The 26,516-nt window shown below is 53.8% G+C and overlaps 11 protein-coding genes across 11 annotated transcripts; 5 read left to right on the top strand and 6 right to left on the bottom strand.

The window, feature by feature from the left end:
• Nucleotides 1-600: 600 nt before the first annotated feature.
• On the bottom strand, nucleotides 601-2,029 carry LDX57_006710 (putative extracellular lipase; the record flags this gene model as incomplete). The annotated part of the gene is made up of 3 exons (XM_046088427.1): nucleotides 601-1,644; nucleotides 1,714-1,885; nucleotides 1,962-2,029. 3 exons carry the CDS (start codon nucleotides 2,027-2,029, stop codon nucleotides 601-603), a joined length of 1,284 nt encoding a protein of 427 aa, XP_045944397.1.
• A 242-nt stretch (nucleotides 2,030-2,271) lies between these two features.
• Nucleotides 2,272-2,742, bottom strand: LDX57_006711 (uncharacterized protein; the record flags this gene model as incomplete). Its single annotated transcript, XM_046088428.1, has 1 exon — nucleotides 2,272-2,742. One exon carries the CDS (start codon nucleotides 2,740-2,742, stop codon nucleotides 2,272-2,274), a length of 471 nt encoding a protein of 156 aa, XP_045944398.1.
• Nucleotides 2,743-4,000: 1,258 nt separating this feature from the next.
• Nucleotides 4,001-5,597, bottom strand: erg9 (bifunctional farnesyl-diphosphate farnesyltransferase/squalene synthase; the record flags this gene model as incomplete). Its single annotated transcript, XM_046088429.1, has 4 exons — nucleotides 4,001-4,102; nucleotides 4,155-4,337; nucleotides 4,396-5,455; nucleotides 5,530-5,597. The coding sequence occupies 4 exons, from the start codon at nucleotides 5,595-5,597 to the stop codon at nucleotides 4,001-4,003; spliced, it is 1,413 nt and encodes a 470-aa protein (XP_045944399.1).
• A 691-nt stretch (nucleotides 5,598-6,288) lies between these two features.
• On the top strand, nucleotides 6,289-7,962 carry LDX57_006713 (DnaJ domain protein; the record flags this gene model as incomplete). Its single annotated transcript, XM_046088430.1, has 5 exons — nucleotides 6,289-6,394; nucleotides 6,450-6,493; nucleotides 6,545-6,638; nucleotides 6,695-7,773; nucleotides 7,828-7,962. 5 exons carry the CDS (start codon nucleotides 6,289-6,291, stop codon nucleotides 7,960-7,962), a joined length of 1,458 nt encoding a protein of 485 aa, XP_045944400.1.
• A 678-nt stretch (nucleotides 7,963-8,640) lies between these two features.
• On the top strand, nucleotides 8,641-10,453 carry LDX57_006714 (histidine phosphatase family protein; the record flags this gene model as incomplete). Its single annotated transcript, XM_046088431.1, has 3 exons — nucleotides 8,641-9,268; nucleotides 9,366-9,495; nucleotides 9,559-10,453. 3 exons carry the CDS (start codon nucleotides 8,641-8,643, stop codon nucleotides 10,451-10,453), a joined length of 1,653 nt encoding a protein of 550 aa, XP_045944401.1.
• A 558-nt stretch (nucleotides 10,454-11,011) lies between these two features.
• On the bottom strand, nucleotides 11,012-14,057 carry LDX57_006715 (uncharacterized protein; the record flags this gene model as incomplete). The annotated part of the gene is made up of 3 exons (XM_046088432.1): nucleotides 11,012-11,419; nucleotides 11,471-13,231; nucleotides 13,278-14,057. The coding sequence occupies 3 exons, from the start codon at nucleotides 14,055-14,057 to the stop codon at nucleotides 11,012-11,014; spliced, it is 2,949 nt and encodes a 982-aa protein (XP_045944402.1).
• A 236-nt stretch (nucleotides 14,058-14,293) lies between these two features.
• On the top strand, nucleotides 14,294-15,647 carry LDX57_006716 (uncharacterized protein; the record flags this gene model as incomplete). The annotated part of the gene is made up of 2 exons (XM_046088433.1): nucleotides 14,294-15,113; nucleotides 15,166-15,647. The coding sequence occupies 2 exons, from the start codon at nucleotides 14,294-14,296 to the stop codon at nucleotides 15,645-15,647; spliced, it is 1,302 nt and encodes a 433-aa protein (XP_045944403.1).
• Nucleotides 15,648-15,934: 287 nt separating this feature from the next.
• On the bottom strand, nucleotides 15,935-18,768 carry LDX57_006717 (uncharacterized protein). The gene has a single exon (XM_046088434.1). The coding sequence runs from the start codon at nucleotides 18,510-18,512 to the stop codon at nucleotides 16,671-16,673; it is 1,842 nt and encodes a 613-aa protein (XP_045944404.1). The 5' UTR covers nucleotides 18,513-18,768; the 3' UTR covers nucleotides 15,935-16,670.
• Nucleotides 18,769-19,152: 384 nt separating this feature from the next.
• LDX57_006718 (Y-family DNA polymerase) lies at nucleotides 19,153-21,021 on the bottom strand (the record flags this gene model as incomplete). Its single annotated transcript, XM_046088435.1, has 1 exon — nucleotides 19,153-21,021. One exon carries the CDS (start codon nucleotides 21,019-21,021, stop codon nucleotides 19,153-19,155), a length of 1,869 nt encoding a protein of 622 aa, XP_045944405.1.
• A 167-nt stretch (nucleotides 21,022-21,188) lies between these two features.
• LDX57_006719 (DNA damage response protein RcaA) lies at nucleotides 21,189-24,492 on the top strand (the record flags this gene model as incomplete). Its single annotated transcript, XM_046088436.1, has 5 exons — nucleotides 21,189-21,225; nucleotides 21,279-21,341; nucleotides 21,403-21,482; nucleotides 21,532-21,683; nucleotides 21,738-24,492. 5 exons carry the CDS (start codon nucleotides 21,189-21,191, stop codon nucleotides 23,512-23,514), a joined length of 2,109 nt encoding a protein of 702 aa, XP_045944406.1. The 3' UTR covers nucleotides 23,515-24,492.
• Nucleotides 24,493-24,547: 55 nt separating this feature from the next.
• On the top strand, nucleotides 24,548-26,338 carry LDX57_006720 (uncharacterized protein; the record flags this gene model as incomplete). The annotated part of the gene is made up of 2 exons (XM_046088437.1): nucleotides 24,548-25,013; nucleotides 25,062-26,338. The coding sequence occupies 2 exons, from the start codon at nucleotides 24,548-24,550 to the stop codon at nucleotides 26,336-26,338; spliced, it is 1,743 nt and encodes a 580-aa protein (XP_045944407.1).
• Between the last annotated feature and the right edge of the window lie 178 nt (nucleotides 26,339-26,516).

Raw genomic sequence — 26,516 nt, forward strand, 5'->3', positions numbered from 1 at the left:
TCCTCCCCCCTCTCATGCAAAACCCAAAGCAGTGAACGAAACCGAAACCCAATCCTCGAACCAACCCTCCCCGCCCAATCAGCCTGGCGCGAACTCATCCAATCCCAAGCGAAGGGGACGTTATTCGATAGGACGGATTCATGGTGGAATGGGGGGAATGTGCCGGGGAAGAAGAGGGAGGTTGTTACCTTTTTAGCCGGGGTGGAGGAGTATGAGAGGGTTTGTTTGGAGAGATTGGATTCTGATATAGATCTGGAGGAAGGTGGGTTGGGGTTGGGTGGGTTTCTGGTTGATTTTGGTTCGGGTTCTGGTGGGTCTTGTTCTAATGGTCATTTTCCTGGTTATGGAGGGATGGTAGATCTTGAAGGTGAGAAGGTAGATAGGTCTGAGAAGGGGGTGAATGAGGTGGTGAAAGGGAGGGAGAAGAGATTAAGTGTTTATGGATTATTTGGGATGTTGAAGAGGTGGGGCGTAGAAAGGAGTTGAGTTGGTAGTTTAGGTGTAAATGGAGTTATTGGAGTCATTCATCTCGTATCATATACCTACCTACCTACCCACCTCCCTATCACACCAATCTACCCACCTCTATACCTCATTCAATCAATCTGATACCCCCGCCTTCGTCCACCAAAACTCACACTCCCTCCGACTCCACTCATCATCCACAACCTTCGCCGCAACGCCTCTCCCAGTCCCTCCAGCTCTCTCATCATTCCCTTCCCCAAACACCATCACCCTCCCTTTCCCCTGCTCACCCACATATCTCTCCCACCTTGGCCTATCCGGAAACCGTCCAGAAATAGCATTCGGATCCCCAGTCACAATAAACGACGTGAAATACGCATGCAACTGTCCCGCCACCTCCTCCTGCGCTTCGGACAGACCCCGAACATCCGCGTCATACGCCTCGTAGGGTAACTGGTCCGCGTGATTCGCACCTCCCTGGACGGTCTTGTTAAGTGCCCAGCGATACAAAAACACAGGATTCTCGTTACTCCCCGGGTCCAAAGAAGCAAAATGTGCGGTTTGTCGCACAGGACAGGCATAAGCGTAGTGACCGTATGCTGCTTCGACGCGTTTATATTGCGCTCCTACAGCAATCGGTCTCGTCTCTTTATACGGTGACGAGGAAGCCGGGGAGGTTGCAGGATCCGGATACAGCGCGTCGATGGTATCCAGATCTTGCTCTGTATATGCGGGGAGCAAGGTATGGAAGAAATCTCTGAATTGCGGCGCCGTGCTCATGTTCACCGGCACGTAGTAGGTTCCTTCGTTCGTGTTGAAGCCCGTCAGGATGGGCATTTTGTTCCAGTCACCCGAGTGCCATGCGTCGATGGGCAGGCGCTTGATGAGTTCGTGGTCGATGACGGGTTGAAAGGCCCAGCGGACGGAGGGGTTGTAGCGGTCGAAGACGGTGGAGGAGGCGTTGGAGATGAGGTCGATGGGTTGGGTACGGAGACAGGGGAAGATCTCGTTGTCCGGGAGGTTGTCGCAGTGCGAGGCTTCCACGAATTGTCGGAATTGGGCCTCGTGGAGAGCCGAGTCGATTGAGTGCACGGCGCGCGAGGTGGCGGCGCCGGATTCGATGATGGCGCGGTGGTAGAGGGAGTGGTGGAGGTCGGTGTTCATGATGTGGTGGGCGATCTATCCAGCTGTTAGTCTGGGTTATTTGGTATAGTTGCTGTGCAGCTGGAGTATGGTCTGTAGACATACCGAATGCGCGCCGGCCGAGACACCAAACAATGTCACCTGCGACGGATCGCCCCCAAACGAGGCAATGTTATCCTGGACCCATTGTAGCAGCAGTAGCTGGTCATGCAGACCGAGATTCAGCACGCCTTCTTTGGCAGTGGTCGAGGATGGCAGAAAGCCCAGGGCGCCGATCCTGATGTTGTCAGTCGGAAGCAGCGAGAAGATAAAACAGGAGATAAGCGATAGGATAAAGATAAGAGATAAGATACCGGTAATTAAAAGAAACGCCGACAAAGGGCTGCGCAGACCATCCGACCATCGACGCCGTGTTGTGCATCAGGGCTATCCGAACTCATCAATCTACTCCTCATCTTCTTGGTCGCATTTCAATGGAGAGGGTTTCTTACCAGACCCCCGATTATACGCCCCCCCGTGAATATACACCGCCACAGGGACCTTCTCCTTGTCCGTGACACCCTTCGGCCGAAAGACGTTCACCGTCAGACAATCCTCGTCGCTGCCCGTGTCGCCTTTCAACGGAATCAATTGCTTTCCGGGACATCTGCCAATTTCCATCCATCAGCTAGTTTCCCTATCTGGAGAGAATCGGACTCCAGTAGAACCACCCATAACCCGCCCCCAAAGCGGGGAACACGGTTCAACAGATGAGTTAGGAAGGTAAACGCACCTCTTCCCCAACCTCCCCGCATCAATCACGACTTCCTCGGCATCACCATCGCCGTTGACTCTCTCAGGAACAGGAACTGCCTCCGCGCGACGAAACCGTCTCTCACCAACCGGTGGCACCGCGTACGGAATCCCCCGAAATGCCTCCACGGGGACGTTCAGGTTCTCGGCGATGGTGGACCCCAGCAACGTGCCTTGAGCGATTCGGACACGAGGACGCTGCCATGAACTCGGGCGCAGGACGTCTGGAATCCATGATGAGATTGAGGAGGGGTCGGTGAGAAGATGCAGGTGCTGGATTTCGAGGAGGATGAGGACGGGGATGGTGATTAGGAGGATGAGAAGGCGGGGGGTGAACATCATCTATTCGGTGTTGGTTTGGGTTGGATTGAGTTGGTCTCGTGGAGAAGATCAAATATGAAGGAGGGGGGTAAGAGGACTCGTATTCTTGAGTCAAGAGTCCAGCGTCGGGGTTAGTTTTAGTGTCCGAAACGGGGTCATCCCGGCCTGAGGCTATCGTGAGGGGATGTCTAACTAGATCTATCTTAAAAGAGATATCTTATCTAGAATAGAAGATAGGAGGATCTAGTACAAGATAGCGAAATGGTAGTAGTATATGAATAGTAAATATAATAGAAATCAATCTAATAATTAACTATCTAAGCTAAATATATATTTAGATCATCTTAGGATAGTAATAGAGTCAAACACAGAACATATGATGCACATCGTAGGATTGGTCTTGCAGGAACAGAGGTACACGTTTTCAATGATGGTAAGAAGATTGCAGATAGAAAGTAAATTAATTGAACATTGAATATCCTACTCCAGACGAACTAAAGCATACATCAAAACTCTACAATGAATGTACCAGATCCTCAATGGACGTATGCCATCCCAACATCGAAGTTGCAAGACATAAATCTAGTACGTCACTGGTAAAATAATACTCAATATAAGCACTTCTTCGGCACAACTGCAGTCATGAAAAGACTGAATCGCAATTTGACATCCGTGCTAGTCTACGAGCCCGGAGGCATGGTAGGACCGGAGAAATCAGCATGAGAAAAATAGAATCAATTGACTAGTTAGTAGTAGTATGTTCCAGATCCTCAATGGACGTATGCCATCTCAACAAGTTGCAAGACATAAATCTAGTACGTCACTGGTAAGAAAATCAATATAAGCACTTCTTCGGCACAACCACAATCATGGAAAGATTGGATCGCAATTTGACATCCGTGCTAGTCTACGAAGACTAGAGTGATTTCAAGGGACGGAGGGACGGGAGAAAAGATAAGATCAAATCAATTGACTAGTTAGTAGTATGATGTACCAGATCCTCAATGGACGTATGCCATCTCAGCGAACTGCAGGACATAAATCTAGTACGTCACTGGTAATCCTCAATATCAGCACTTCTTCGGCACAACCACAGTCATAGACAGGCTGGATTGCAATTTGACATCCGTGCTAGCTACGTTGCCAGAGAGATGTTGTCAATACCTAGGTCAAGGGAAGGAAGAGGATGGAAAAGTCATTAGAATTAAACTCGGGTATCATACAGCAGGCCCGGGTATGAATACATAATTAGTAGACATGTCGTGTCACGTTAAATCGCTCAGAGCTCCCGACGGTTCTCCCTGGGCGGCTTGAAGTTGCCCTGTTTCAGCTCCTGCCAGGCAAGATCGAACCGAGCACCGAGGTACCAGGCCACACCAATCTGAGAGAGTCAGAAAGAGAGAGAGAGAGATTCGAAAACCAGGTGGACCTACCATCAGAACAGAAACAATGAAAATGATCACGCCCATCAGCGCCATCATGAAGAAGACATCCTGGCGTGTTTCAGCCTCTTCCTGCGCCTTCTGTTTCTCCTCCTCGGTGAGCGCGCCAACGACCTTGCGCTGGGCGTCTTCAGCATTCTGCGACGGGAAGATGTTCTCGATGAATTTTTCAATCTAACAAGTCAGCATACTCCATCGACAGCATAATCTAGTTGGTGGGTCAGGGACATACTCGTCCGCAAACAAGGCTGATCTTGAGGAAGTTGGGATCCTTAGGGGTGTTCTTCTTGTGGATGCGACGCGCATACCGACGGAAGACCTCGCACAAGACCCGCAGGTTCTGTGTCGACTCGGTCATCAGACTGCAGGCATCACCCTTGGTGATCTTGATGTTACGCTCGAAGACGGCCGGGTTGCGGAAGCACAGCTCCAACGTGGCAATGGCCATGGCCTGGGGAATGGCAGCAAAGTTGAAGACACTTTGCTCGCGCAATCCAGCCAGGTAGAACAGACAGTCCTCGACATGCTCCAGGGCGTTCAGCACCATGTCCGAGCTGCAGTTCAAGGCCACCTCGCGGTTCTCGGGCTTGAACAGGTCGTCGAAGTCGCTGACGTACTTGGACCACACCTCCTTGGGCCAGAAGCGACGGCGATCGTCGTTGTCTTCGCGCACGTCACGGATGATGTTGGTCTTCTGCAGGAACAGACCCATCGACTTGTGCAGACGGGGACGCTCCAACAGAGCCGGGTTACCGAATCCCGCCTCGACGAACAAGCGCGTCAGACCCTCACCCACCAGTCCGGCCACGTAGTAGCAGTACAGGTCGTACTCGACGGTGGTCTTGACGCTGGCATCTTCCAGCTCGGCCTTGCGACAGTAGTCGGCCATGCCGTTGCCCATCTTGTCGGTGATGTCCTTGACAATGGCCTGGTAGGCGGGCTTCATGTTCTTGTATTCGGTGATGACATTGTGGAACTGAACCAGCAGTTCCCGGTCCTTCTCCTCGGGGCGGTTTCCGGTGAAGGTCCAGCCGTCCTGCTCCAGGAAATCCTTGAACCCGCGCAGCAACGGCTCCTTGGTCTCTAGGGGAATTGAAGTGTCATCCTCGATGGTGTCCAATCCACGCAGGGTGAGGTAGAAGACGCAGACGGGCAGCAGCAGTTCGGGGTGGAGTTCCTTGATGACCGCGCTGAAACTGCGGCTGGTCAAGTCCAGGAACTTGAAGCACTCCTTCTGAGTCTCGGTCTCGTTCGTCGTGTCGCGCTCATGAACGGGGTTGTGCCAGACTTTCCTATCACCAAGGACCATTAGACCTCCATAAGCGTTGGCACAATCGTCAACTAAGATAGGCGCGGGAGTACCAACCATTGCAGGATCGACCTCAACTCGGAGGGATGGAGAGAGTAGTAGAAGATATTCGAGATGAGGGACATGATGGAGGGGATTGAGGAGAATTGGAGACAGAAATGGAGACGGAAATGCAGAGACAAGAACGCAATGCCAGTATTAGATAGTAGTAGTAGAGAGAGAGAGAGATGTGAAGGAGAGAATTATTGTGGGAGAACGTAGATCAGGGTAAATAATATACAGAAGGTAGGAGATCAGTGCGTAAAGGGGGGGAGGGAAAAGAGGAAGAGGAAGGTTCCAGGATCAGAGTGAAGTGAATTAGGGCGAGATCCGGAAAAGAGGAAAAGAGAAAAGAGGAAGGGGAGGAGGAATTGGGAACGAGAAGAGGAGTGGAAGAGAAGAGAGAAGAAAAGAAGCCCAAGAAGGATTTTAAAATGAGGTGGCTCGTTAGGGGCCGCCAGGCCGCGCTAGTCCCCGGGTACCGTATTTACCGATGCACGGCCTCCACACGTGCTTTCTGCCATAGAAATCTGCGTAATTATCCCCAGTCTGACCGTACGTGACCGTACCCGACCACCCACGCAGCTACGGCGCGCGACAGAGACCCGAAATGCCCCCCGCCGAATGACGAAAGTCGCCAGGCAGAAAAAAAATAAACTATCAGGTGGGACTTCCATTCACCTCCATTCCCTCTATAACCCCCCATTCTTACCAATATTTTCCTGTATCTCCATCCTTCGCAGTCCCACACATCTCCCCCCGGCGAGTCGGCCCGTCATGGTCGCTGATACCACCTACTACGATGCCTTAGGAGTGCCTCCCACGGCCTCCGAACTGGAGATCAAGAAGGCTTACCGCAAACTGGCCATCGTCACTCATCCTGGTGCGCTGTCCTGCGCTGTCCTGCTCGTTGACGCTGCTCATCTGACCCTCGACAGATAAGAATCCCGGGGACGAGACCGCGCATGCCCGATTCCAGGCGGTAAGCTTCCTGGCCTTGTCACACCTCTGGATCGGAAATTAACGGCCATAGATCGGAGAAGCCTATCAAGTCCTCAGCAACGAAGATCTACGAAAGCGCTATGATAAATTTGGAAAGGAGGATGCGGTTCCCGCTAGTGGTTTCGGTATGTCTGGCTTCTATCGGTAGGTGGTGTTATGGTTGCATGCTAACTTATATCAGAGGACCCCTCCGAGTTCTTCGGCATGATCTTCGGCGGAAACGCTTTCGTCGACCTGATCGGTGAAATCTCCCTCATGAAGGACCTCACTGCCACGATGGACATCACGATGCAGGAGATGGAAGAGGAGGAGCTGGCCGCGTCGGCCGAGGAGAAACTGAACATCCACGACCAAGAGGCCAAGGCCGGGGAGACCGCCGAAGGTACCCAGCCCGCCGCGCAGCCCGCTGCTTCGACTGATCCTGCTGCGGCGACTGCTGCAGCTCCGGCTCCGGCTCCCGCCGCCGCCCCCGAACCTGAGACTACGGAAAAACCCGCCGCCTCCAGCTCCGGTAGAAGCACCCCCCGTCGCCCGCTCGGCCAGCAGGCCATCATGGACAAGTCCGAGGAGGAAGCGCGCATGGAGGCAGCTGGTCTGTCGCCCGAGGAGAAGGAACTTCGCAAGAAGGAGAAGAAGAAGGGTCTGTCCCGGGAGCAGCAGGAGCGGCTGGCGGCCTACGAACTCGAACGGAAGAAGGCCCGCGAGGAGCGCGTCGACACGCTGGCCACCAAGTTGGTCGACAAAATCAGCGTGTGGACCGAGACCGACAAGGGCGCCGACGTCACAAAGGCCTTCGAGGAGAAGATCCGTCTGGAGGTGGAGAACCTGAAGATGGAGTCGTTCGGTCTGGAGATCCTGCACGCCATCGGACAGACGTACGTGCAGAAGGCCAGCTCGTTCTTGAAGTCGCAGAAATTCCTGGGGATCTCCGGCTTCTTCTCCCGGCTGAAGGACAAGGGCACGCTGGCCAAGGAGACGTGGACGACCATCTCGACGGCCATCGACGCGCAGATGACCATGGAAGAGATGGCCAAACTGGAGGAGCGCGGCGGCGAGGACTGGACGGACGAGAAGAAGGCCGAGTACGAGAAGAAGGTGACGGGGAAGATCCTGGCGGCGGCGTGGCGCGGCAGCAAGTTTGAGATCCAGAGCGTATTACGCGACGTGTGCGACCAGGTCCTGGGTGACAAGCGCATCAAGCTGGACAAGCGGGTGGAGCGGGCGCATGCGCTGATCATTGCGGGCAACATCTACCAGAAGGTCAGTTTGCCCTCGATCCATTCAAAGAGTTCTATCATACTAATGCTACTGCAGGCGGAACGCGATCCCGAGGAAGAGGGCGACTACATGGCCTTTGAGCAGCTGATGGCAGAGGCGATGACGAAGAAGGGCAAAGACGAGAAGAAGAAGAAAAAGCACGAGCACGAGGAGGAGCCGACTTCCGCATAGACTAATTCATCGTTATTGCCCATTGCCTTCCCCTGCGTTAACCTCATTCCCCTGCGTTTCTCTGTGTTCCGTTGTTAAGACTGGATACGACTGTTTGATATTCATTGATTCCATGGACATACTTCTTAACGAATAATGTCCAGTGATGACTTAATAGACTGGTCTTCCTGTAATATCTGCTGGATGTGCTCTGTAGCTTCATGTCATGTAGCGATCGACAATGCATTCCTCTCAAATGCCAGCAATCGCATCGGAGATCTCCGCCAACCCCGCAGTATCGCAGTATCTCTTTCTTTCTCAATTCATCTCCACTTCCTGTTCACCACTTCCTAACAAGAAACACGGCACGCGATCTCCTCCCCAAACCAACGCCGCTAATTCCTAGCGCCCTGCTTATCAGCCTTGACTGGCGGATTCCTGCAGCCCGCCACGCACGATGATACCTTGTGGCCGGTAGGGCCAGCAACCAGCGGATCCTTTCCTATCGGCGAGTTTCCTTTCCCTTCAAGCACCAACCAGCCAGCCATGGATTCGAATCTGAACTCCTCCCTTGACCGCTTGATGGCTTATCATCGGGCGAGTCCGTCGCTAGGCGCGCAAGGGACGTATATTTAAACATGTGAGAGTTCCGGAGAATTGCCTGTCAGTCAGGCCTTCTCGATTCCCATCCCATCCACCATGTCCCCAGTCCTCTCCTCGGTGACTGCGACTGCACTGGCTCTGTTGGCTATCGGTAGCACCGCCATCCCCACTCCCATTCCCAGTCCCTCCACCCCAGCTCCAGCACCCACCGGCTCCGTCTTCCCCTCCGGCTTCGACATCGTCTCCTCGTGGGCAAACCTCGCTCCCTGGAAGGAAGTCCCCAGTTTCGCCGACCTCCCCAAAGGCGTTCCCCGCGGTTGCGAGCTCTCGCAAGCACACGTCCTCCACCGCCACGCACAACGCTACCCAACCAGTTTCAAGCTCGACGGCGGGGGCATCGACGCCTTCACGCAGAAACTCACCAACTATAGCCGAGCGCATAATACCACGGAGATCGCATCCGGCCCGCTACGCTTCCTGAATGACTGGGTTGATCTCCTCGGTAAGGATACGTTGTTGCCGACGGGCGCCGCGACGGAGGCGTCGTCCGGGGCGAGGATTTGGTCCAAGTATGGACGGTATTTGTATCGGGCGGTTGAGGAGCCCGGGGTGGAGAGGTGGAATACGAGTTTGAATGTTTGGCCGAATGGGACGGTTAGGGCCAAGCCTGTATTTCGGACGACGGGGCAGGCGAGGATTTTGGAGAGTGCGAGGTGGTGGTTGAGTATGTTTCTTTCTCTATTTCCCTATCCTACTCTGTGAAGATTTGTTGGGATGATGGGTGGATGTGATGAGGAGAAGGTGCTGATTGACGACTACAGGTGGATTCTTCGATAATGAAGGTGCTAACAGCTCCTACGCGGAATACGATCTCGTCGTGATCCCAGAAGGAGACGGATATAACAATACTCTTGGGTCTGATCATTCGTGCGAGAACAGTCCATCTGGAGGGTAAGTCCTTTACCATCCCCTCACCCACCTACACACACCCCAAACCAACTAACCAAAACGCAGAAACACCGACGGCGCCCACTTCATCACCACCTTCACTCAATCCGCCGTCCAACGCTTATCCCCCCACCTCCCTACCGACTTCAACCTAACCGCCTTCGACATCGCCTCAATGATGGTCCTCTGCCCCTACGAATACGCCACAACAACCCAACACTCCTCTTTCTGCACACTCTTCACAGAACAAGAATGGCTCGACTACGCCTACGCCATCGACATCCAATTCTACGGTGTCTTTGGGCCCGGCTCACCCACTGGACGCGCGCAGGGGATTGGATATATCCTAGAATTGGCGGCCAGACTTCAAGGGAGGACGCCGGGTGCGAAAGAGGGAGTAAACGGGAATAGCGGAGGCAGTGATACGAGCATCAACGCAACGTGGGATTCCTCGAGGGATACCTTCCCGCTCAATCAGCCGCTGTATATGGACATGTCGCATGATACGGTCATCGTGGCCGTTCTCGCGGCATTGGGGTTGAAATGGTTCAACTACGGGCCGGGCGGCCTCCCAGCGAATGTTGAGCATCAGGTGAAGAGGAATTTCCATTTACATGAGGTTACGCCGTTTGGGGCGAATATCGTCACTGAGGTCTGGACTTGTCCGGCAGATGGTAAGGGCACGTCGTTTGAGACGGACGATCTCGCCAGCTCGATGTATCGGAATCCGGATCTCTCGGACACGGCCAACACGAAGGATTATCTGCGGTTCGTGCTGAATGGGGCCCCCGTGCCGTTGGATGGATTGGTCGGGTGTGAAGACGCCGTGAATGGGTTTTGTGGTGTGGATGGGTTCCTTTCGGGTGTGGGGACGTTGAAGGAGGATGCTGAGTATCAATTTGCTTGTTTTGGGGAGTATGATCTGGACAAGCAGGTTGGGGATGGGAGGCCGGAGGTGTAGGTAGGTAATAGACCTCGCGACAGGGTATGGGGAGTTATAGAACCCCCTGGGCTGAACTTTTTGGATCTTATGAGAATAAACTGCGCTAATTTTCATTATACTGGATGTTTGACTTTCACTAGGGGCGTTAATTAAATATTCAACTACATGGTACAAAGGTGAACGACGTCTACTCTGTGAAAGTTGATAGGTCCTTGTATGTAGAGTGCTTGAACAGATGAAGCAGAATGGTTGATGAAGTCAAGGTCTACTTTGTACGTGTTTACACCTACTGTACATACGACTAGACAAGAGGCCAAGAACTAAACATTCAACAGTACCCAGTACTCTGGCTAGGGACCGTGGGCTGCGTGACGAGTTGATTGCCTTGAAATACCGGAAAACTCGAAATGTGCAGGCAGAGATATGTACTTATCTAGATAGTCTGATAGGTTGGCTGTAAGTTGGTAGTCATGAGCAGATTAAAGAAATGTCTGCGTTTTCCTTAGTCGAGCGACTATTGTCTTTATTCTATCTTCCATTTCTATGAAAGACGGTAGACAGACAAATTCTAATATTTCAGTACCTCCCAGTGTACCGTGGAGACTGTAGAGGTTCATCGTCGGATCGATTTTCGCTATCATCATCCCTGGCTTCTTCATCTTGCTTGTCGTCTTGCTTGTCATCCAACTCCTCATCTGACTCTTCAATAATGTACGGTTGATAGACACCCTCATCCGTTGATTGCCGGTCATTCCTCGGACCCTCAGGTTCCAAGTCTTCCTTTTCTGGGCCCTGATATATCTTCTCCTCCGGTTTAGTCTTGGAATGCATCGTGATTGTCCCGCCAGGTTGAATGACCGACGCCCAATCGTCCTGTGATATGGGTTTACCATCAAAATCAGTGAATTCATAATCACCCTTGGCAATATAGGGCGAAAGAAAAGGATCATCCAAAAAGGTCTGCTGCATGAGCTCCTTCATTGCCTGTGGGAAGACATCAGTTCTGAATCTTAGCGTGGAGCGTGGACAACTCACCGCAATGCTACTACATTGATCAAAAGGAAATACGAATGTTCTGCCTACTGGATCCTTTAAGATCAGTAGCCGCTGCTCCCGCCCAAGCATACCGCGCATTCCTGCCTCTGCCGCGCTTGCTCGCTTTTCTGCACTTCTCCGTTCTCTCTCGGCCTCGGCAAGCTTTTCCTCAAGCATCTGTCGCTCCTGCTCTTGATCTTCCTTTTCTTTCTCGTCACGCTCCTTGGCTTCTTTTTCCTTCTTCATGCATCGCGCAGAATGGAGCGCTTTTTCGAGGTTGGCTATTCCATCGTCCGTCGCCCCGTCGCTGCGATAGCCTTCCTGTAGAATCGCGCGCGATGTTCGATTTGGGTTATTTCGTTCCGGAACCGATGTCCCAGGCGCTGGGTCTGGTCTTTTATCCAATTCCACCACCGGAGACTGAGTCAGAGGATTCATCTGAGAGAGAATATGTTTCGGAAGATAACGTTCGGCACTTGGCAGTTGCACCCGCGCTACTTCCGCTTCAACGTCTCGACCCAAGCTTTTGAGCAATGGGTACCAAACCCTTCTTTCCATCCACTTTAACAAAGGGTTGTCGAAGAAGACAATTGCCAAGTTGCGATGCGCAGTTGCATCGTAATCGAAGCGGAAAGGGAAGGCGCTGTCAAATTCAGAAAGACGACGCTGAAGATCTTGGCGCATCGTTTCACGATCAGTAGAATTTCCAGTCGTCAGCAGCAGATACTCGTCAACTAAGCATTGAAGATACCCCGAAATGTCTTGCCGCGTGTCGCGATGTAACCGGGCTAGATCTCGTATTACCTGAAGGCTTTCGCTAGAGTCGTGAGAGCTTTGGTATTTTTTCTCAAGCACAGACCTCTCCAACTTATAATCCCCGAGTTCTTTGGCGCTTGCAGAAACAATCTCAAGACTCTGGTAAGATACAAGCTTACCGTGTGCCTTTTTCAGTTCTGCTTGTCCAAAGTTCAACAGGCTATTCTGTTGGAGAAACTGCACTCTGCTCAAAACACCCTGGGACCATATCTCCGAAATCGGTCTTTGCTGATTGACCGGCAATTGAAGCTGACTGTCTGCCCGTAACCCCCGAGTACATTCAAACGACACCCAATTTAAATATGGTCGACTATTGACCAAGTAAGGATGTGCTGAGAGTATGGTCGACGCTAGAGTGTGTGACTTCTTATAGAATTGCTTATGGGCCGTACGGACGGTCTCGAGGGAAGAATCAGGGGCCAAAAAGCTCGCAAGCAGAGATGCATTTGCAAACTCTGTCAGGAGAAGCTGCTCATCCGTCGAGCCCTCTTCAGGCAGATGAAATAGCTTTCCGGCTTTGGATATGTCGTCGAGCTGGACGAATTCTTCGAAACCACCATTGACTATGTAATTCCCGTCACTACCCCCAAGCAAAGGCAACACAGCTCGTAAGATCCGGTGTGACTCCCATAGAAAGCCTTGACTGACCAGGTGATGATACCAGCCACCCATTCGAGGATAGTTCTGCCGAGTAACCTTGCCTCTGGATTGAGCGTTATCACCAGCAGATCCTTGTTGGAGACGAGACTCCGACTGAGAGGGGTCAAAGGTTGACTTAGGTTCATTATAGCGCAGATATTTGATGTTCTTATCGTCATCCTTCCCTTTTACCCTATCGCCGATGACTGACCAATGCAAGAGAGACTGGAAAGGTTCCGTCTCCAGGAAGTTTGAGTGTGCAGCTGCATATGCGATGATGCGTACACAGGCCTCCATTAACTGGATCTAAACAGGGTTAGCCATGCTCAATGGCCAGGCTTCGACACCATACCTTGAGCCCAGATACGGTTGTAGACTTTGATAAACTCTTGGGGGACTTGCCCGTGAGATAATCCAACGCCTCTGCTGTCATCTCCAACGCCGGTATCAATGCTCCTCTTGTATGGATGCCAGCAAGAGATCTGAGGGTCTTAAGTAAAAGAACCTCTTCATCTGAGAGGTTAACGTAAGGATCAAGTAGGCGACCGGAGATGAATTCATGGAGGCGCCCGAAGCTCTCTTGCTCCAGGAGAAGGTCTGCATATTCGGCTACCACGGGGAAGAAATCAACATGGGGGACAAGACGCTCCTCAAAAAGCCGGACTCCCTGAGTGAAATGCCCCAGTCGGCACAGTCGAGCTAGACGGTCTAGGTAATGGTTAATGTCCAGCCCTACGTCCAAGTCGACGTGGACGGTAATGTCTTTGTCGTTGTCGCCGGAACAGATCAGCCACTCGTCGCGATGGGTGGATACGGATGGGGGCGATTCCGGGATTGGTGCTGCGTCTCGTTGTCTGCTTCTTCTTCGTTCTTCCATAGATGTTCTCCTGCGTTCAACATACGGTGTCCTTTTTGTTCGTAGCCTATAGCTTGTTCGAGGTCTTGAGACTGAATCACTAGGCTTCAGCTTGTCCGGATAGGGGATATCTGCCCATTCATCATACGGGTCCTCGTAAACGCGTCTCCCAGTATCGGGCGGTGGAGAGTCTTGAATGCCAGACGTATCTTCTTCGTCGGAGATAGAATGATCCGATGCATGAGGACTTGGACCTATGGTGATATTGAAAGTCATGACGGCTGCTAGCTGCTGGTAGATGACAAAACGAAGGTCCTTCAGCTGCGATAGCTGGGTCTGCGCACAGCCTCGCCAAGGCCCGTCGCAGGCACAAATCAGAGAGGAGAGGGCAACGAAGAGCTGCAGCAAAGCCCCACAGCGATCCAGGACGAAAGACTGTCGATCGCTCCTATTTATTTCAGCCTCGGAACACCCACCCTTCACGTCCCTACGTCGGAATAACCCTCAAGACAATGCCCTCAACCAAACCGTTTAAATATGTCGACGTGTGCCAGACGCAGTCGAGTGCTAGTCTGTGCGACCTCAAGGTCGAGAAGCTTCGGGTCGATTGTTGCTTTCTCATGTCCAAGATGCGCTGGGGGAAGCTCCATGGTCGAGATTCCGGCCTGATGTACTTGGATCTCACCTTTCACCAACCCGCCGACTGCAAGCTCGCACAAGCAACCATCATCATGAACTTTCACGACGCTGGAAGCGATTTTAGAAGGCACGTTAGGATTGGCGGTTCAGATCTCGAAGTCACCGAGTTTTTTGGCCCCCAGACTTTGAGTGGAGAAAAGAGGGAGCGACAAATATCCCAAACAATTGAGGCCAGCCCAAAGATTGCAGCCGCCAATGCCAGCTTCGAAGGGATTGGCTTGTCAAGAAATTCCGAAGTTAACTATGCCTCGCGATGGAAATTTACCGGGACGCGATTCGCAGCAGACATGTCCGACGACACATACTCTCGAAGCAGTCGGTATCGGCAGCTTGTTTGGCACTTGGAAGAAAACGAACTGGAGCGGCAGGCCGTTCACCACTCCATTATCCACACTGCGCTTGCTTTTCATCACGACTCCAAGCCCTTCTACCTGGACCTACAGATCGAGGTCAAGATGCAGCGATGGCACCAGCGATTTCGGCAGCGCCTGATCTGTCCGCCGCGGAATCGGAAGGCCATAACCAGAGCCAAGATCGAGCCAGTCGACACCAGGTCAGCAGATCCGCTATTTCCCACATTGGCTAGGAATCTAAACCAGGCTCTGATCGAGGAAAACCTGCATCCGGTGGTTGGTAAGTTCCCCGGCCAACCAGTTCGTAAAAGGCCTCCGTTAAGCCATCACAGAGGTATCCGACCCCAAGCCGGCGATCTTGCCCGATGAGATCCAGGAGAGCGATAGTGAACTAGAAACCGACTCTCGATATCTTCCCAATGAGGCTTTACTCGCGCTCGCGCGGCAACTGACCGGACAAGAGCCATCTGGTGCATTGGCAGTGTCCAGAAGCAGGGCGGCCATCTCCACAGAAAGAGAAGACAGCTCCAGCTCCAGCTCCACGTTAGTCGAGTCCGGGTCCTCGAATGAACGTGATGATCGGACTGAGATGAAAGCCAATTTACTGCCTGAAGTTGGCCATTCTTTGTCTTTCGCCCCCAAGGCGGAAGTCACAAAGCTCAACACGATCCGGGAAGGTGGACAAGATGTAGTGCGTTCTCTGGTGCGCCAGACCTCGCGGCTTTTGACAGCTTTGATAGCATCGTTGATTCTGGGATTGACTGGAGTACATTCGGCTCTTGCTCGGGCAGGAGAAGTGAACTCAACCAGGTGAGGGAAGTGTAGAATCTAGAAGGCGCGGCCATCGAGGTGGTTGAAAGTTTACCCGTGACGGTAGATATGATGCCTAAGGCACGATGCCAAGCATTCCGATGTTTGCCCCAGGCATCTATCTCGTGTAGGCAACAACACCAAAACCATGCAATCAATCCAATCACTGATATTGATGGAGGGATCTCTCTGTTTAATCATCTTTGTCGGTTTTTGATCACTGCGGTGTCCTCGGTGTAGACTGTTAACAATGTTTAGGGGTGTTAACACGCTAACCGTCTGAACTATATATATTTGGTGCCCCTGGAGCCATGGTGGTCAGTAGTAACCTAGCCAACCGGGTCTTTATAAAGTCAGGTCTCCAAGGAACCCAAGCAGAGCGAGAAGGGAAGGTAATAAAGAAAGAAAAAACCAACAAACAAGAGAGGGTGAGAAGTAGAGGATGAAATAAAGACGCCAGTTCCTGACGAGAAGTCAAATCAATCAAAATCTCACATCAAATCATTAAAACATCGGGTATCTATCTAAAGTACCAGATCTCCCTGTACTAGTTCTAATCATATCGCCCTAATCTAGCAGAACCTAACCTGACCTAACCCAACCTAATCGCCGCTTTCTATCGTTTACAGAGTCCGAACGTTCGAAATAAAACAGTAGAACAGAAGAGCACAGAACAAAGTCGAAGCAGAGCATAGTAAGGAAACTGGGAAATGGAAATGGAATGAGAACATGAGAATGAGAAGGAAAAAGAGCAAGGAAATGATACCATGTGTATGCGTATTAAGGTCCATAGATCGATTTGATAGATGGAAGAAGGAAGAAGACAAGGCCGGCTGTCTAATCTCTGTCTCTGCTCTGCTGTGAGTGAAACGGAAGGATAAAAGATAGAGAAAAACTGAGTCAATCAAAAGAATGAAAGGGTATTCGCTGGCTCGGAAGAACAGGCCTTGAAGTAAAAGAAAAGAAAAAGAAAAAGAAAAAGTAAAAAGAAACAAAAGAAAGAAAGAAGTAGATGTTGGGTATTTAGTTATGTTTCTGCTGTCACGGTCGCGGACTCTGATGCAGGCAGATCGAGATCAGATTCGTGCTCGAAATTGGAATCGGAATGAGAGTCAGAATCCTCCGGCAGCGCCATGTCCCGCGCCATTTCGCCAATCTCGTTCAGCTCTTCTGGTGACAGGACTCGTCCGCCTAGTTTTACGTCGTTGACATGCACGTTGTATTCCAGGGCCTTCTTCGCCTCGGAGATCAATTCCTCTGTCCACCCCAGACAGCGCTTCAGGCTCTGGTTCATGCGTTGGCTATCCGCCAGCAATTCCTGGTGCTTGGCGAGGTCGACGAAGAACCGTTTCTCATCGCGTGCTTGGTGTCGCGCGTCGTGATCGGCCAGCGAATCCGGGCTCATGACCCCGTCGTCGGCCGTGGATTCCGAGTCGCTAAAGTCCGACAGCTCGTCAGGCGAGCGCATGGACGAGCGTTCGCTGCCCTCGTCCAGCTCGCTCATGATGCCAAGCGAGGTGCCCGACACCGAGCGCGTCGATGGCGCCACGGACAGCCGACCGGACCGGCTGAGCCGGCGGAATCGACGCAGTTCGGCGTTTTGTTTCCGCATCTCGCGCTCGAGCGTGCGGTTGATCGCTAGTAGTGAGGAGTTGCTGATCTCTAGGTCCATGATCTTGCGCTCCGTGCGCGCCGTCGCCGCCGCATCGTCTTTCGGCGCGGGGTTCTCCTTCACCGGGCTCTGCTGCGCCGAGGCGTACGTATCTGCCGACGCGGTCGACCCATTACTGAAAATCCGCGGGCGAAGGGGGATCGGTTCCGAGGCGAGACCGCCGGCGTCGAGTTTGGCGTCCCCTGGCGAGACGATGATCGGACTCGGTCGGAGAGCCTCTCGCGGCGAGGTGGCAGCTCCGGCCCCCGGACCGGAGTCCATACTCGAGGATTTAAAGTGTCGTGGTGTCGATGCCGGAAGTCGCGGCGAGTAACTCCCTGAGGGAGGGCTGTGAACGCGAGAGCCCACCTCCGACGAGCCGTCCTGCGACCCTACCTGCGACCCAACTTGCGAGGGCAGCAGTCCGTCGGACAGCCGCGGCGTGGCATGGCCCAGTTTCGGCGACATGATGCGTGGCGAGGCGGAGGGAGGCGGTTTGGCACCCACCACCGATCGAGACAGCCCGGTTGACCGTCGCTTGTAGGCCGTAGACTCGACCGGCCCGTCGGATTTGGGCTCCTCGGCTCCGTTGGCGTAGATGAAGGTTGTCTGTTGCGCGGGTGCTTTTCCCGGTCGCGGCCGAGGAGCAGAAGCAGGAGGGGCATGAGGTTCTAGTTCGGAAGGAGAGGACCGCGCGTCAGAGGCGTGGAAGAACATGGGCGAGGCCGACGCACCCTCCGAGGCGGAATTCGAGCGAGACAGCTGGTGAGGTTCATTCGTAAAGGCCTTGGCTCTCGTGGCCCTGGCCGGCTCCAATCTCCCTGGCCCTGCGCGGACAGGACTGCGATCCGTCCGGTATGATCCGACATTGGAGCCGTGGTGTACGACGCTGGCCTGCACATAGGGGGTCTGGGGCGAGTTGCGTCCGGTGGTGGACGGGGTACCATCTCGTCGGGTGATGCGAGAGCCCGACCGTGGGGTAACGTTGGCACTCAGGAGGGAATCGGAATCGGGTCTGGAGGAGGACGAGGAGACGTCGGAGGGAGCCAATCGTTTCGGAGTACGGTACCCCCCTGGAGTGGCCAGCTTCGGGGTCAAGGGGGATTTGCTGGAACGGTGAAAGGCGGCACTGAGGGTGGGAGTGAAGGGTTTGTTGTTTTGTTTATCGGAGGTCATACTTGCGGCAGTCGAGGGGCGGAAAGGAGAGCGACTTCTCATGGCATTGCGACAGTCCCCGGGGATCTGTAAGCATGATGGCCCAGCCGGGAGAATGAGGAAGGAGAACAGGGAGAAAAAAACGAGTAAGAAGAGAATAAAATAAAAATAGACGATCGGGTACAGAGGGTGGATGAGGATGAAGAAGAATAGTTTAGTCGAAGGTGCCAACAACACCGCCAGAGCGACTCTAGTACCGTTCGGTGTTAGTCGAGTGGAAGTCTCCCCGCCCGTTGCGTTTAGTGGCCCCTGGTACACCGCAAGTATATTAGGACCTGTTAAAGGGATGAAGAAAGAGGGTTGAGGACCGAAGAATTGAGGATTTAATGTGCAACGTTCAAAAGGAAGATGGGAAGAAGTAGGAAGTTTCCGGGATTCACAGATTCGACGCTGCATGGGCTGATGTGCCTGAACGGGCTTAGTGCCTGAGGACATCCATGTGACGATCTTATCTTGATTGCTGGACTATTCAAGGTATTTATTTATATTAGATCTATATTCGTTTCAATTATGTACTTCTATGCAAGATGATATTCACTGCCACTCAAGTATGTACATTTCCATGACATTGTGTACGTGCACTCCAATGACTTCAACAATGGCCACACCCTAACCCGAATCACAAACCTCAACCACATCAATTTCAAACAAAAAAAAGCCGCTTCTGCCGCGGATCGTCGGTTGACGTCGGCTTCCTCTTGCGTGTCTGTGTCTGCGGCGTCGCCATCTGAGTAGGCTTCGGACTCCCTTCCACCTCTCGGGACGCTCCCTGAACCGCCTCCTTTATCGTCTGCCTCGACAGACAATAGTCGACGTGGTCATTGAACGCACGATCATCGGCCGCGTGAGGTCGCGAGCAAATCGGACACTCCCAGTAAACCGGTTCTGACGGCTCGACAGACAGGGCACCGTCGGCCTCGGCCTCACCCTCGTTGGCTGCCGGGTCGGAGATTTCCTGACTGAGTTGCTCCAGCTCGTTCATTTCCTCCTGCCTTTCCTGATGTGCCGCGCGCTCGAAGGCCTCTTCCGCGTTGATTTCTTGCTCGCTGGCATCAGCAGAGTCGGGCCTGGGCTCGGCAGGCTTGAGCTCGGCAGGTTTGGGCTGGGTGGCCCAACCAAAAAAGTCGATGGCCTTCTTGGTGCTGACAAGGTTGGTGCATCGCAGTCCGAGCAGTCGCAGCTTTAAGTTTGGAACCTCCTTCTCCAGCTTTTCCAGCATGGGAAGCGAAAATGAATACAGATCTTTGGCCACCGACACCGCCCGCGGAGGCTGGCACTGCCGCGAGAGCACCTCGAACGTAGCCAGCTTCACCTTGAGGACCAGGGTGCGTCCCTTGAACTGCGTCGAGGCCAGATCCTTCTCCAGCTCCTGCGAGATGGACCACAGTTTCTGCCGGAATTCCTCCTTGCTTCCGATCTCGCTAAAGGTGCGCTCGGTACCAACACTCTTGCGTTCTTCACTCTCTACCGGCTGGATCTTCGTTCTTCCCAGGCCGAGATAGCACTGCGCCAAGAAGTAGAAGGCCTTTTCGCCAAACAGCTTGGTTAATAGCGCGCGTTGGGGGTAGATGTCGCCGCAGGTCTTGATGCCGATCGCGTCAAGTTCCCGCTCAAACACGCGCCCGACGCCGTTGACTTTGCGCACCGGCAGCTCCTTCATGAAATTAAGAATGGTTTCTCGGTCGTTGGGAACACGAAATTGCCCGTTGGGTTTGTTGCGATTGGAACAGATCTTGGCGATTTTGGCATTCGCCGCAATGCCTGCGGACACGGAGACCTTGGTCTTCTCCAACACTTCAGCCCTCATGCGCTGCACCACCTCTTCCGGGTCCTGCTGGTTCTCGTCGCAGTACGCTGTGATATTCAAGTACGCCTCATCGATACTGGCACTCTCAAAGAGCGGATCGTACTCGGCAAAGATGGCCCGGATCTCCCTGGCTTTGGCGCCGTACTTTTCGTAATTCTGCGGCAGTAGGGTCAACTGCGGACAGAGCTTCAAGGCCACGAACGACGCCATGCCGCTGCGCACGCCAAACTTGCGGGCTTCGTAGTTACACGTCGTCAGGACGCCTTTGCCGACGGCCATCGGTACGGTTTTCAGCTCAGGCCTATCCAGCTCCTCCACGGCCGCGAAAAAGGCGTCGCAGTCGACGTGCACAACATACTGCGTCAGATCGCGGGTGAGTTCCAGCTCTGTCAGCAGCTGATCGGCTCGTCGGAGATCGTGCGAGAGATCGTGGCTTTCCAACCGCGTTTTCTCTTTCAAGATGCGAGCGATCTTCTCCGTGAGGACCCGATCGCGGTTCTGTTCGTGATTAAAGAATTTGGACCCTTTGGACGCATTGTAGATGATTTCCGACACCTTCTGCTGGTCGACGGCATCCTGTCCCGCCTTCGTCAGAGAGGGGCCCAGTAGGGAATATTTCAAGGTTTTGTAGTCATCTCCTTCCTCCCTCTCCTTTCCTTTCGTTTCTGACGGGATTTCGTCCCCGATGGGCTCTGCCGCGTCCATCGTCCATGGTTTGGGGAACGAGAGAGAATGGCAGCCTTCCCAACCAGGCAGATATTGATCCGTGGCGTCACGTGAGCTCGCGTCGGCGGACCCGTGTTTCACGTGCCGCGGAGCGTCTTCGGAGTCGCTGCGACAAACACGCAGTTTGTCTTGCGCATTCGCCCCTCATGTGGATTCTCGACTCGGCGGGCGATTTTCTGGGAGGTGAGTGTGCCGGAAGTCAGATTGTGATGCATTTTCGATGCTGATTGATCCAGGACGGCGCGTGTGGCTGCGGCCTGGGAAGAAGTATCTCTTCGGTCGGGTCTTGCAAGATGGAGGTATCTACATTCTTTATTTCACTCTTTGACTTTGCTCTTCTCACTCGCTGATTCATCGCAGTTCGACATGCCATCGCCAATACTTCCATCTCCCGCAAACATATGATCATCGAAGTTGCTCCTGTGAAACCCGGCGACGGCGTAAGGGTCCGCTTCAATTCCTCCGCAACCCGTCTAACTGATGGTTTAGTCTCACATCTACACGAAATCGGATATCACCGTTAGCGACGAGAACTCGAAATGCGGCACCACAGTCGACGGGGAGGATATCAAGGGCCGCCAGATTCAGCTGACGCAGGATGAGCATATTCTCCGACTGGGAAAGTACAAGCATGACTTGCGGTGCGTGCTGCGATGGCCATTCGTCCCAGGCGAGATACTGACAGGTTGATGCAGAATCAAATGGGAACCCGTCGTCCTCAGCTTTTCCTTCTCCTCGAAAGACCTCAAAGCCCACGACCCGCTGGCCCGCGTCCGAAGCCGACTGGAAGATCTGGATGTCAAAACCGTGATACCCTACGTCGTAGGCCAGACGACCCATGTGGTGCAGAACAAGCGCAATACGGCCAAGGGATTGCAGGCGCTAGTCAACGGCAGGCACATCGTGCAGGACTCGTATATCGACGCGCTGGTTTATGCTGCGACGCCGAGTGATCTGGATAATCTGGAGTCGTTGTCGCCGTTGGAGGCTGATTTTGACTCGGCCTGGCCGGACCCGACCGAGCATCTTCCGCCACCGGGCAAAGAGGCTGTCCAGAGACCGAAGGAGGCGTTTGCGCCGAATCCCGACCGGATCAACGTCTTCGAGGGATATACGTTTTTGTTTGGCGACTCTACGCAGTTTGAGAATTTACAGGATGCCGTGACGAATGGACACGGGAAGGCTCTACTGTATCGGATCGAGAACGGCATCACCACTGCCGAGGACATCGTTCACTTTATGCGCACTACGGCCGGTCGCAACGGCTTGGGCAGACAGAGGAGGGGTCGGGGAGGAGTGGTTCTCGTTCGCTACCGCGGAAAAGGTCGCTACGAGGAATGGTCGCAGGAGCTGAGCGACCGAGTGGCTGTTTTGACGGAGCAGCGCGTCATTGAACAGAGCGAATTTCTGGATGCCATCCTGGCCAACGACGCGACGTCGCTGTGTATGACGCTGGAGCCAGAGCCAGCTAGCCAGGTCGAGTCGGTCCTGTCGCCAGAACCGCCGTCATCAGAACCTCCGCTGCCTGCAGTGCCGTCGTCTGCACCGCCGTCAAGTGCCGACGTCCAGATGGTGCCGCAATCTCAGCCCGACGAACCCCCCACGCAGGCGTCGACCAAGAGCGCAGGTCCCCGCGTGCGCAGCTTTAAGAGCAAGATGAAAACGTTCGACGACGGCTTTGACATCAACGCCATCCCCGCTTATGCCCCGGATGATGACGACGATCCCGCCCCGTCCATGGAGATCGAACCGTCCATCGAGTCACAGACTCAACTCGACAACACCCAGCAGGAGGATGAAGATCTGTCGAGTTTACTCCCCGGCGCCGCAGCGATGAAGCGCCGTCGTGCTGAGACGATGAAGAAAACCTCCGAGCCGGCCTCGCAGCTGAAAGCGGAGGAGTCGCCGCGGCCCAAGCGACGGAAATTAGACATCCGCGAGGCCGCCCGTCAGCACCGCGAGGCGGAAGAGGATGCGCAGCGTTTGCGACGGCAAGAGGAGGCGGCGTCGCTACAGGATTCCCTCAAGGACGTCAACGTGGAGCAGCTGAAGGGGTTGGCCATCGTAGAGGAAATGGAGGTGCCGTCGCGCCGGGACGTCGACCGCGACCAGCGCTGGGACGAGCGATGGAACGGGCGCAAGAACTTCAAGAAGTTCCGGCGCAAAGGCGACGGCGGGCAGGCGCGTCATCGCATCCAGACGGTGATTGTGCCGTTGGAAGAGGTGAGTCGGAAGGATTTCGGCATTGGCGAGCACTACTGGGTTAGCGACCGACCGACCGAGCGCAGTCCGCCCGCGATCAGCCAGGGACAGGGACAGGGACAGGAGGAACAGGACGATGCGGCAGAGGAGACATCTCGCGCTACGTCGGTGGCTCGGGAGACGCCAGCGGTCAGTCAGAAACGAAGTCGCCAGGAGCGAGATTCTGATAGCGAGGATGAGATGCGCTTTCGATTCCGACGACGCCGCTGATTGCCCTTATTCCATTCTTTGCTCTTTCACGAGCCCCGTCTAGTCTTCAAAGCCAATACTCCAGAGATCGAAGCGGGTGGAGAGCCGAATAACGCTGCGGGTCCGCCCACATTTTAGCAGTCGGTCTGGCCTTCCTTGGCTGATCTTTATGCTACGGAGGATTAAGTTAATTGTTGACCATCCAGGTTCCCAAATCCTGGATCCTGATTCCCAAGCGAGAGGAGGAAGACGAGGGATATCGGCCAGGGATCGATAATTGAGTGAACCCTTGACATCCCTTCAAATAGATGACGTCGCACAGTCGATAGTCGGTTTCACCAGAGTGACGAGTGCAGAATGAATGATTTGAGTTACTCTGTAATTAATCCATCCTTTTGAGCCAAAGTGCAGGCCTGATATTCTTAGAATGGATCTGCGTTGATTCTCGATCGTCGGCGGTTTCACCAATTGATTGCTGCTGTTCAGCTGAGCGGAGAAATTCTTTTTCTTTTCTTTTGTCTCTTTTTTCTTTTTTTAATTTTTTTTTTTTTTCTTATCGCCTGACATTCTCCATTTTCTCTTCTTGTCTCCCTCCCTCTCTTCCTTTTTCTCTCTCTTCCTTCTCCTTCTTCCCCCATCCCATACTTCTTAAATCCCCTTCCGTCCATCTCCGTCATCGTCGTCATTCATCTCCAATTCTTCTGTTCTGTTCTTCTGCCCGACTGCCTGATCACCTCCGCCATGGACCACGCTGGCTGCTGATTTCGCCCTCTTCGCTGTCTCCCCCCTCTTGAAGGGGCCCTTCGTTCTTATTCTTATCGCTTCGCTCTGCTCGAAAGTCTGCCCATCTGTCATACGACCTTTTTCCTTTCTCTCGCTAGGTCCGCCCTCACTATTTCCTCCCCTGTCCTATTCTATTCTCCTTTGTGTTTCTCGCTAATTCCCTCCTCTCCAGCCTTATTTACGAGTTACGATTCCTTGATACCTATTTGATTTTCTACTCTCCTCCGTTCCATCCTCCCATCCTCCCCACCACGTTATCCGCTCGCCCCCCATGTTATCCACTATTCCGCCTCCCCGTCCCGTCTCGGTCAATTCGCTGGCGAGAGCGTCCGTGTCGTCCATTCCATACTCCAAACCCACCCGTTGCACCAGCGCCGAATATCAGGCCCACGATGATCCCTCCCCGCCTCTTCCTCCGCCCTCCGCCCCTGGTCAGCTGGCCTGCCAGTCTCCCATAGATACCGAGATGGACGAGGCCGTCCTTCAGATCGACCCCGTCGAGACGTCCGACCAGCCCGACCTGCGATTTGAGGACCTGCCCATTGAGATTCACGAGGCTATCCTGGACTATCTGTTCGGGGAACGCACATCCGCTCTGACCACCGCAGGTCCGGGCAAATCGTCGGCTCGGAGTTGGAACAAATCCCTACGTCATCCGCGTCGGAAGGCTCTGTCGAACCTGTCGCTCATCTCGCCGGTATGGAGGTCGTTGGTGCAGGAGCGGATCTACAGACACGGTTAGTTCTTGACTTTGGCTTGCTCGGCGTCTATCTAATTGGAAACAGTCAAAATCAAGGGCACTACCGACGAGTTGGACGAATGTGCTCATTGGTTTGCATTGCATCCTCATCTCGCCCCGTACGTCCGTCAGATCGAGATGTGGATCCCCGTCTGGGGAAAACGGACCACCAAGAGCGCCCCGCAGCAGATCCCCTCGCGTCGGTATCACGGCTGGGAGGGCAGCGTCGACTGGGCCGACGTGGCCGGCACGCAGACCGACGTCGCCGATCCTCCCAATCGCAGCGGCGACTATAAATATCACTACGCCAGTCACAACGCGACGCTGGCCGAGATTTTCAGTCATGTCAAGAGCTGCTTCCCCGAGGCCCGCATTCTGACCCTGGAAGGAGGTCACTGCAAGCGACCTCCCATGATTCACCATTTCCGCGACGACCCCGCCGGCATGTCGGGCCAAGCTCTCCCCTGCCTGCCGGACATTCAGGCGTTTGTCATGCGCGGCGCCTGGAACATCATGCGAAGCCCGCAGCATTGGCAGACGCTGTCGAACGCGCTGCCGGGGTTGCGGGAGTGGCACTGCGCCTACGCCAAGCCCAAGGTGGAGGGCTACGACACCATCGCGGCCATCCTGCGCCGACTGCCCTCGTCCCTGGTGCACGTCAACATCAGTCTCGAGGGGTTCTACAACAAGGATAATTCGCAATCTGGCTGGCTCGGCGAGGGGATCAACGTGCAGCATCTGTGTCGGCTGCTGGGTGACGTGGCGCCGCGAGTCGAATCGCTGGCCTTTACGGGGAATGTCTGCGCGTCGATTTTCCAGGCGGCGCGCACCATGTCGACGAACACGCTCTTCACCTCCAAATCGAAACTCAAGTCCCTCGACCTGGTAGTCAAAACCTGCTGCCGCGAGAAACGCACCGGCTCGTCCTCCAACCTCCCCTTCTTTGACGACTTCTCCGGCATCACTAACCTCAACTTCATCCGCTCATTCGAGAACCTGGTCGTCGGCGCCGTGCACAGCCTCCGCCTGCACCAGGACCTGGACTACATGCGCATTCGGTTCATCGATCTCGACTCTGCCTGTCCGCCGCTGAACCCGTACTTCCAGCTCGTCGGGACGGAATGCTGCGGACTCTGGAGCGAGAGCATTCTGGAGACGCTGTACGAGAGTCGTCCGCAGGCGCATTTTGTCGAACTCTCAGACGGCATTTATCCGCAGTACGGACTCAACCATCAGATCGTAGGGGCGGTATATCCGCGCACCCGACCACTGAGTATTCATGCGTCGACGTATAAGATTATTGCCGACGTTTCCAAACCTTGAACTTGAGTGGTCTTAATTTCTGTTGTCTGTTGGATATTGATCTATTGATCTCCAAGCAGTACCGTACCTTTGCCGATACCCATACCCATTCAAATCTTAGCAATTTACCATTCATTACTTGACCGACAGTCAGCAATCCATCAAATCAACTGAATCAAATCAGATCGACTGAATCAAC

This window comes from Aspergillus melleus (assembly GCF_016097325.1).
Source record: "Aspergillus melleus strain CBS 546.65 chromosome Unknown contig3, whole genome shotgun sequence".
Classification (NCBI taxonomy): Eukaryota; Fungi; Ascomycota; class Eurotiomycetes; order Eurotiales; family Aspergillaceae; genus Aspergillus; species Aspergillus melleus.

What these genes read in the sequence shown, in the direction of transcription:
- LDX57_006717 (XM_046088434.1), bottom strand. Translation starts at nt 18,512, where the DNA reads ATGAGAAGTCGCTCTCCTTTCCGCCCCTCGACTGCCGCAAGTATGACC.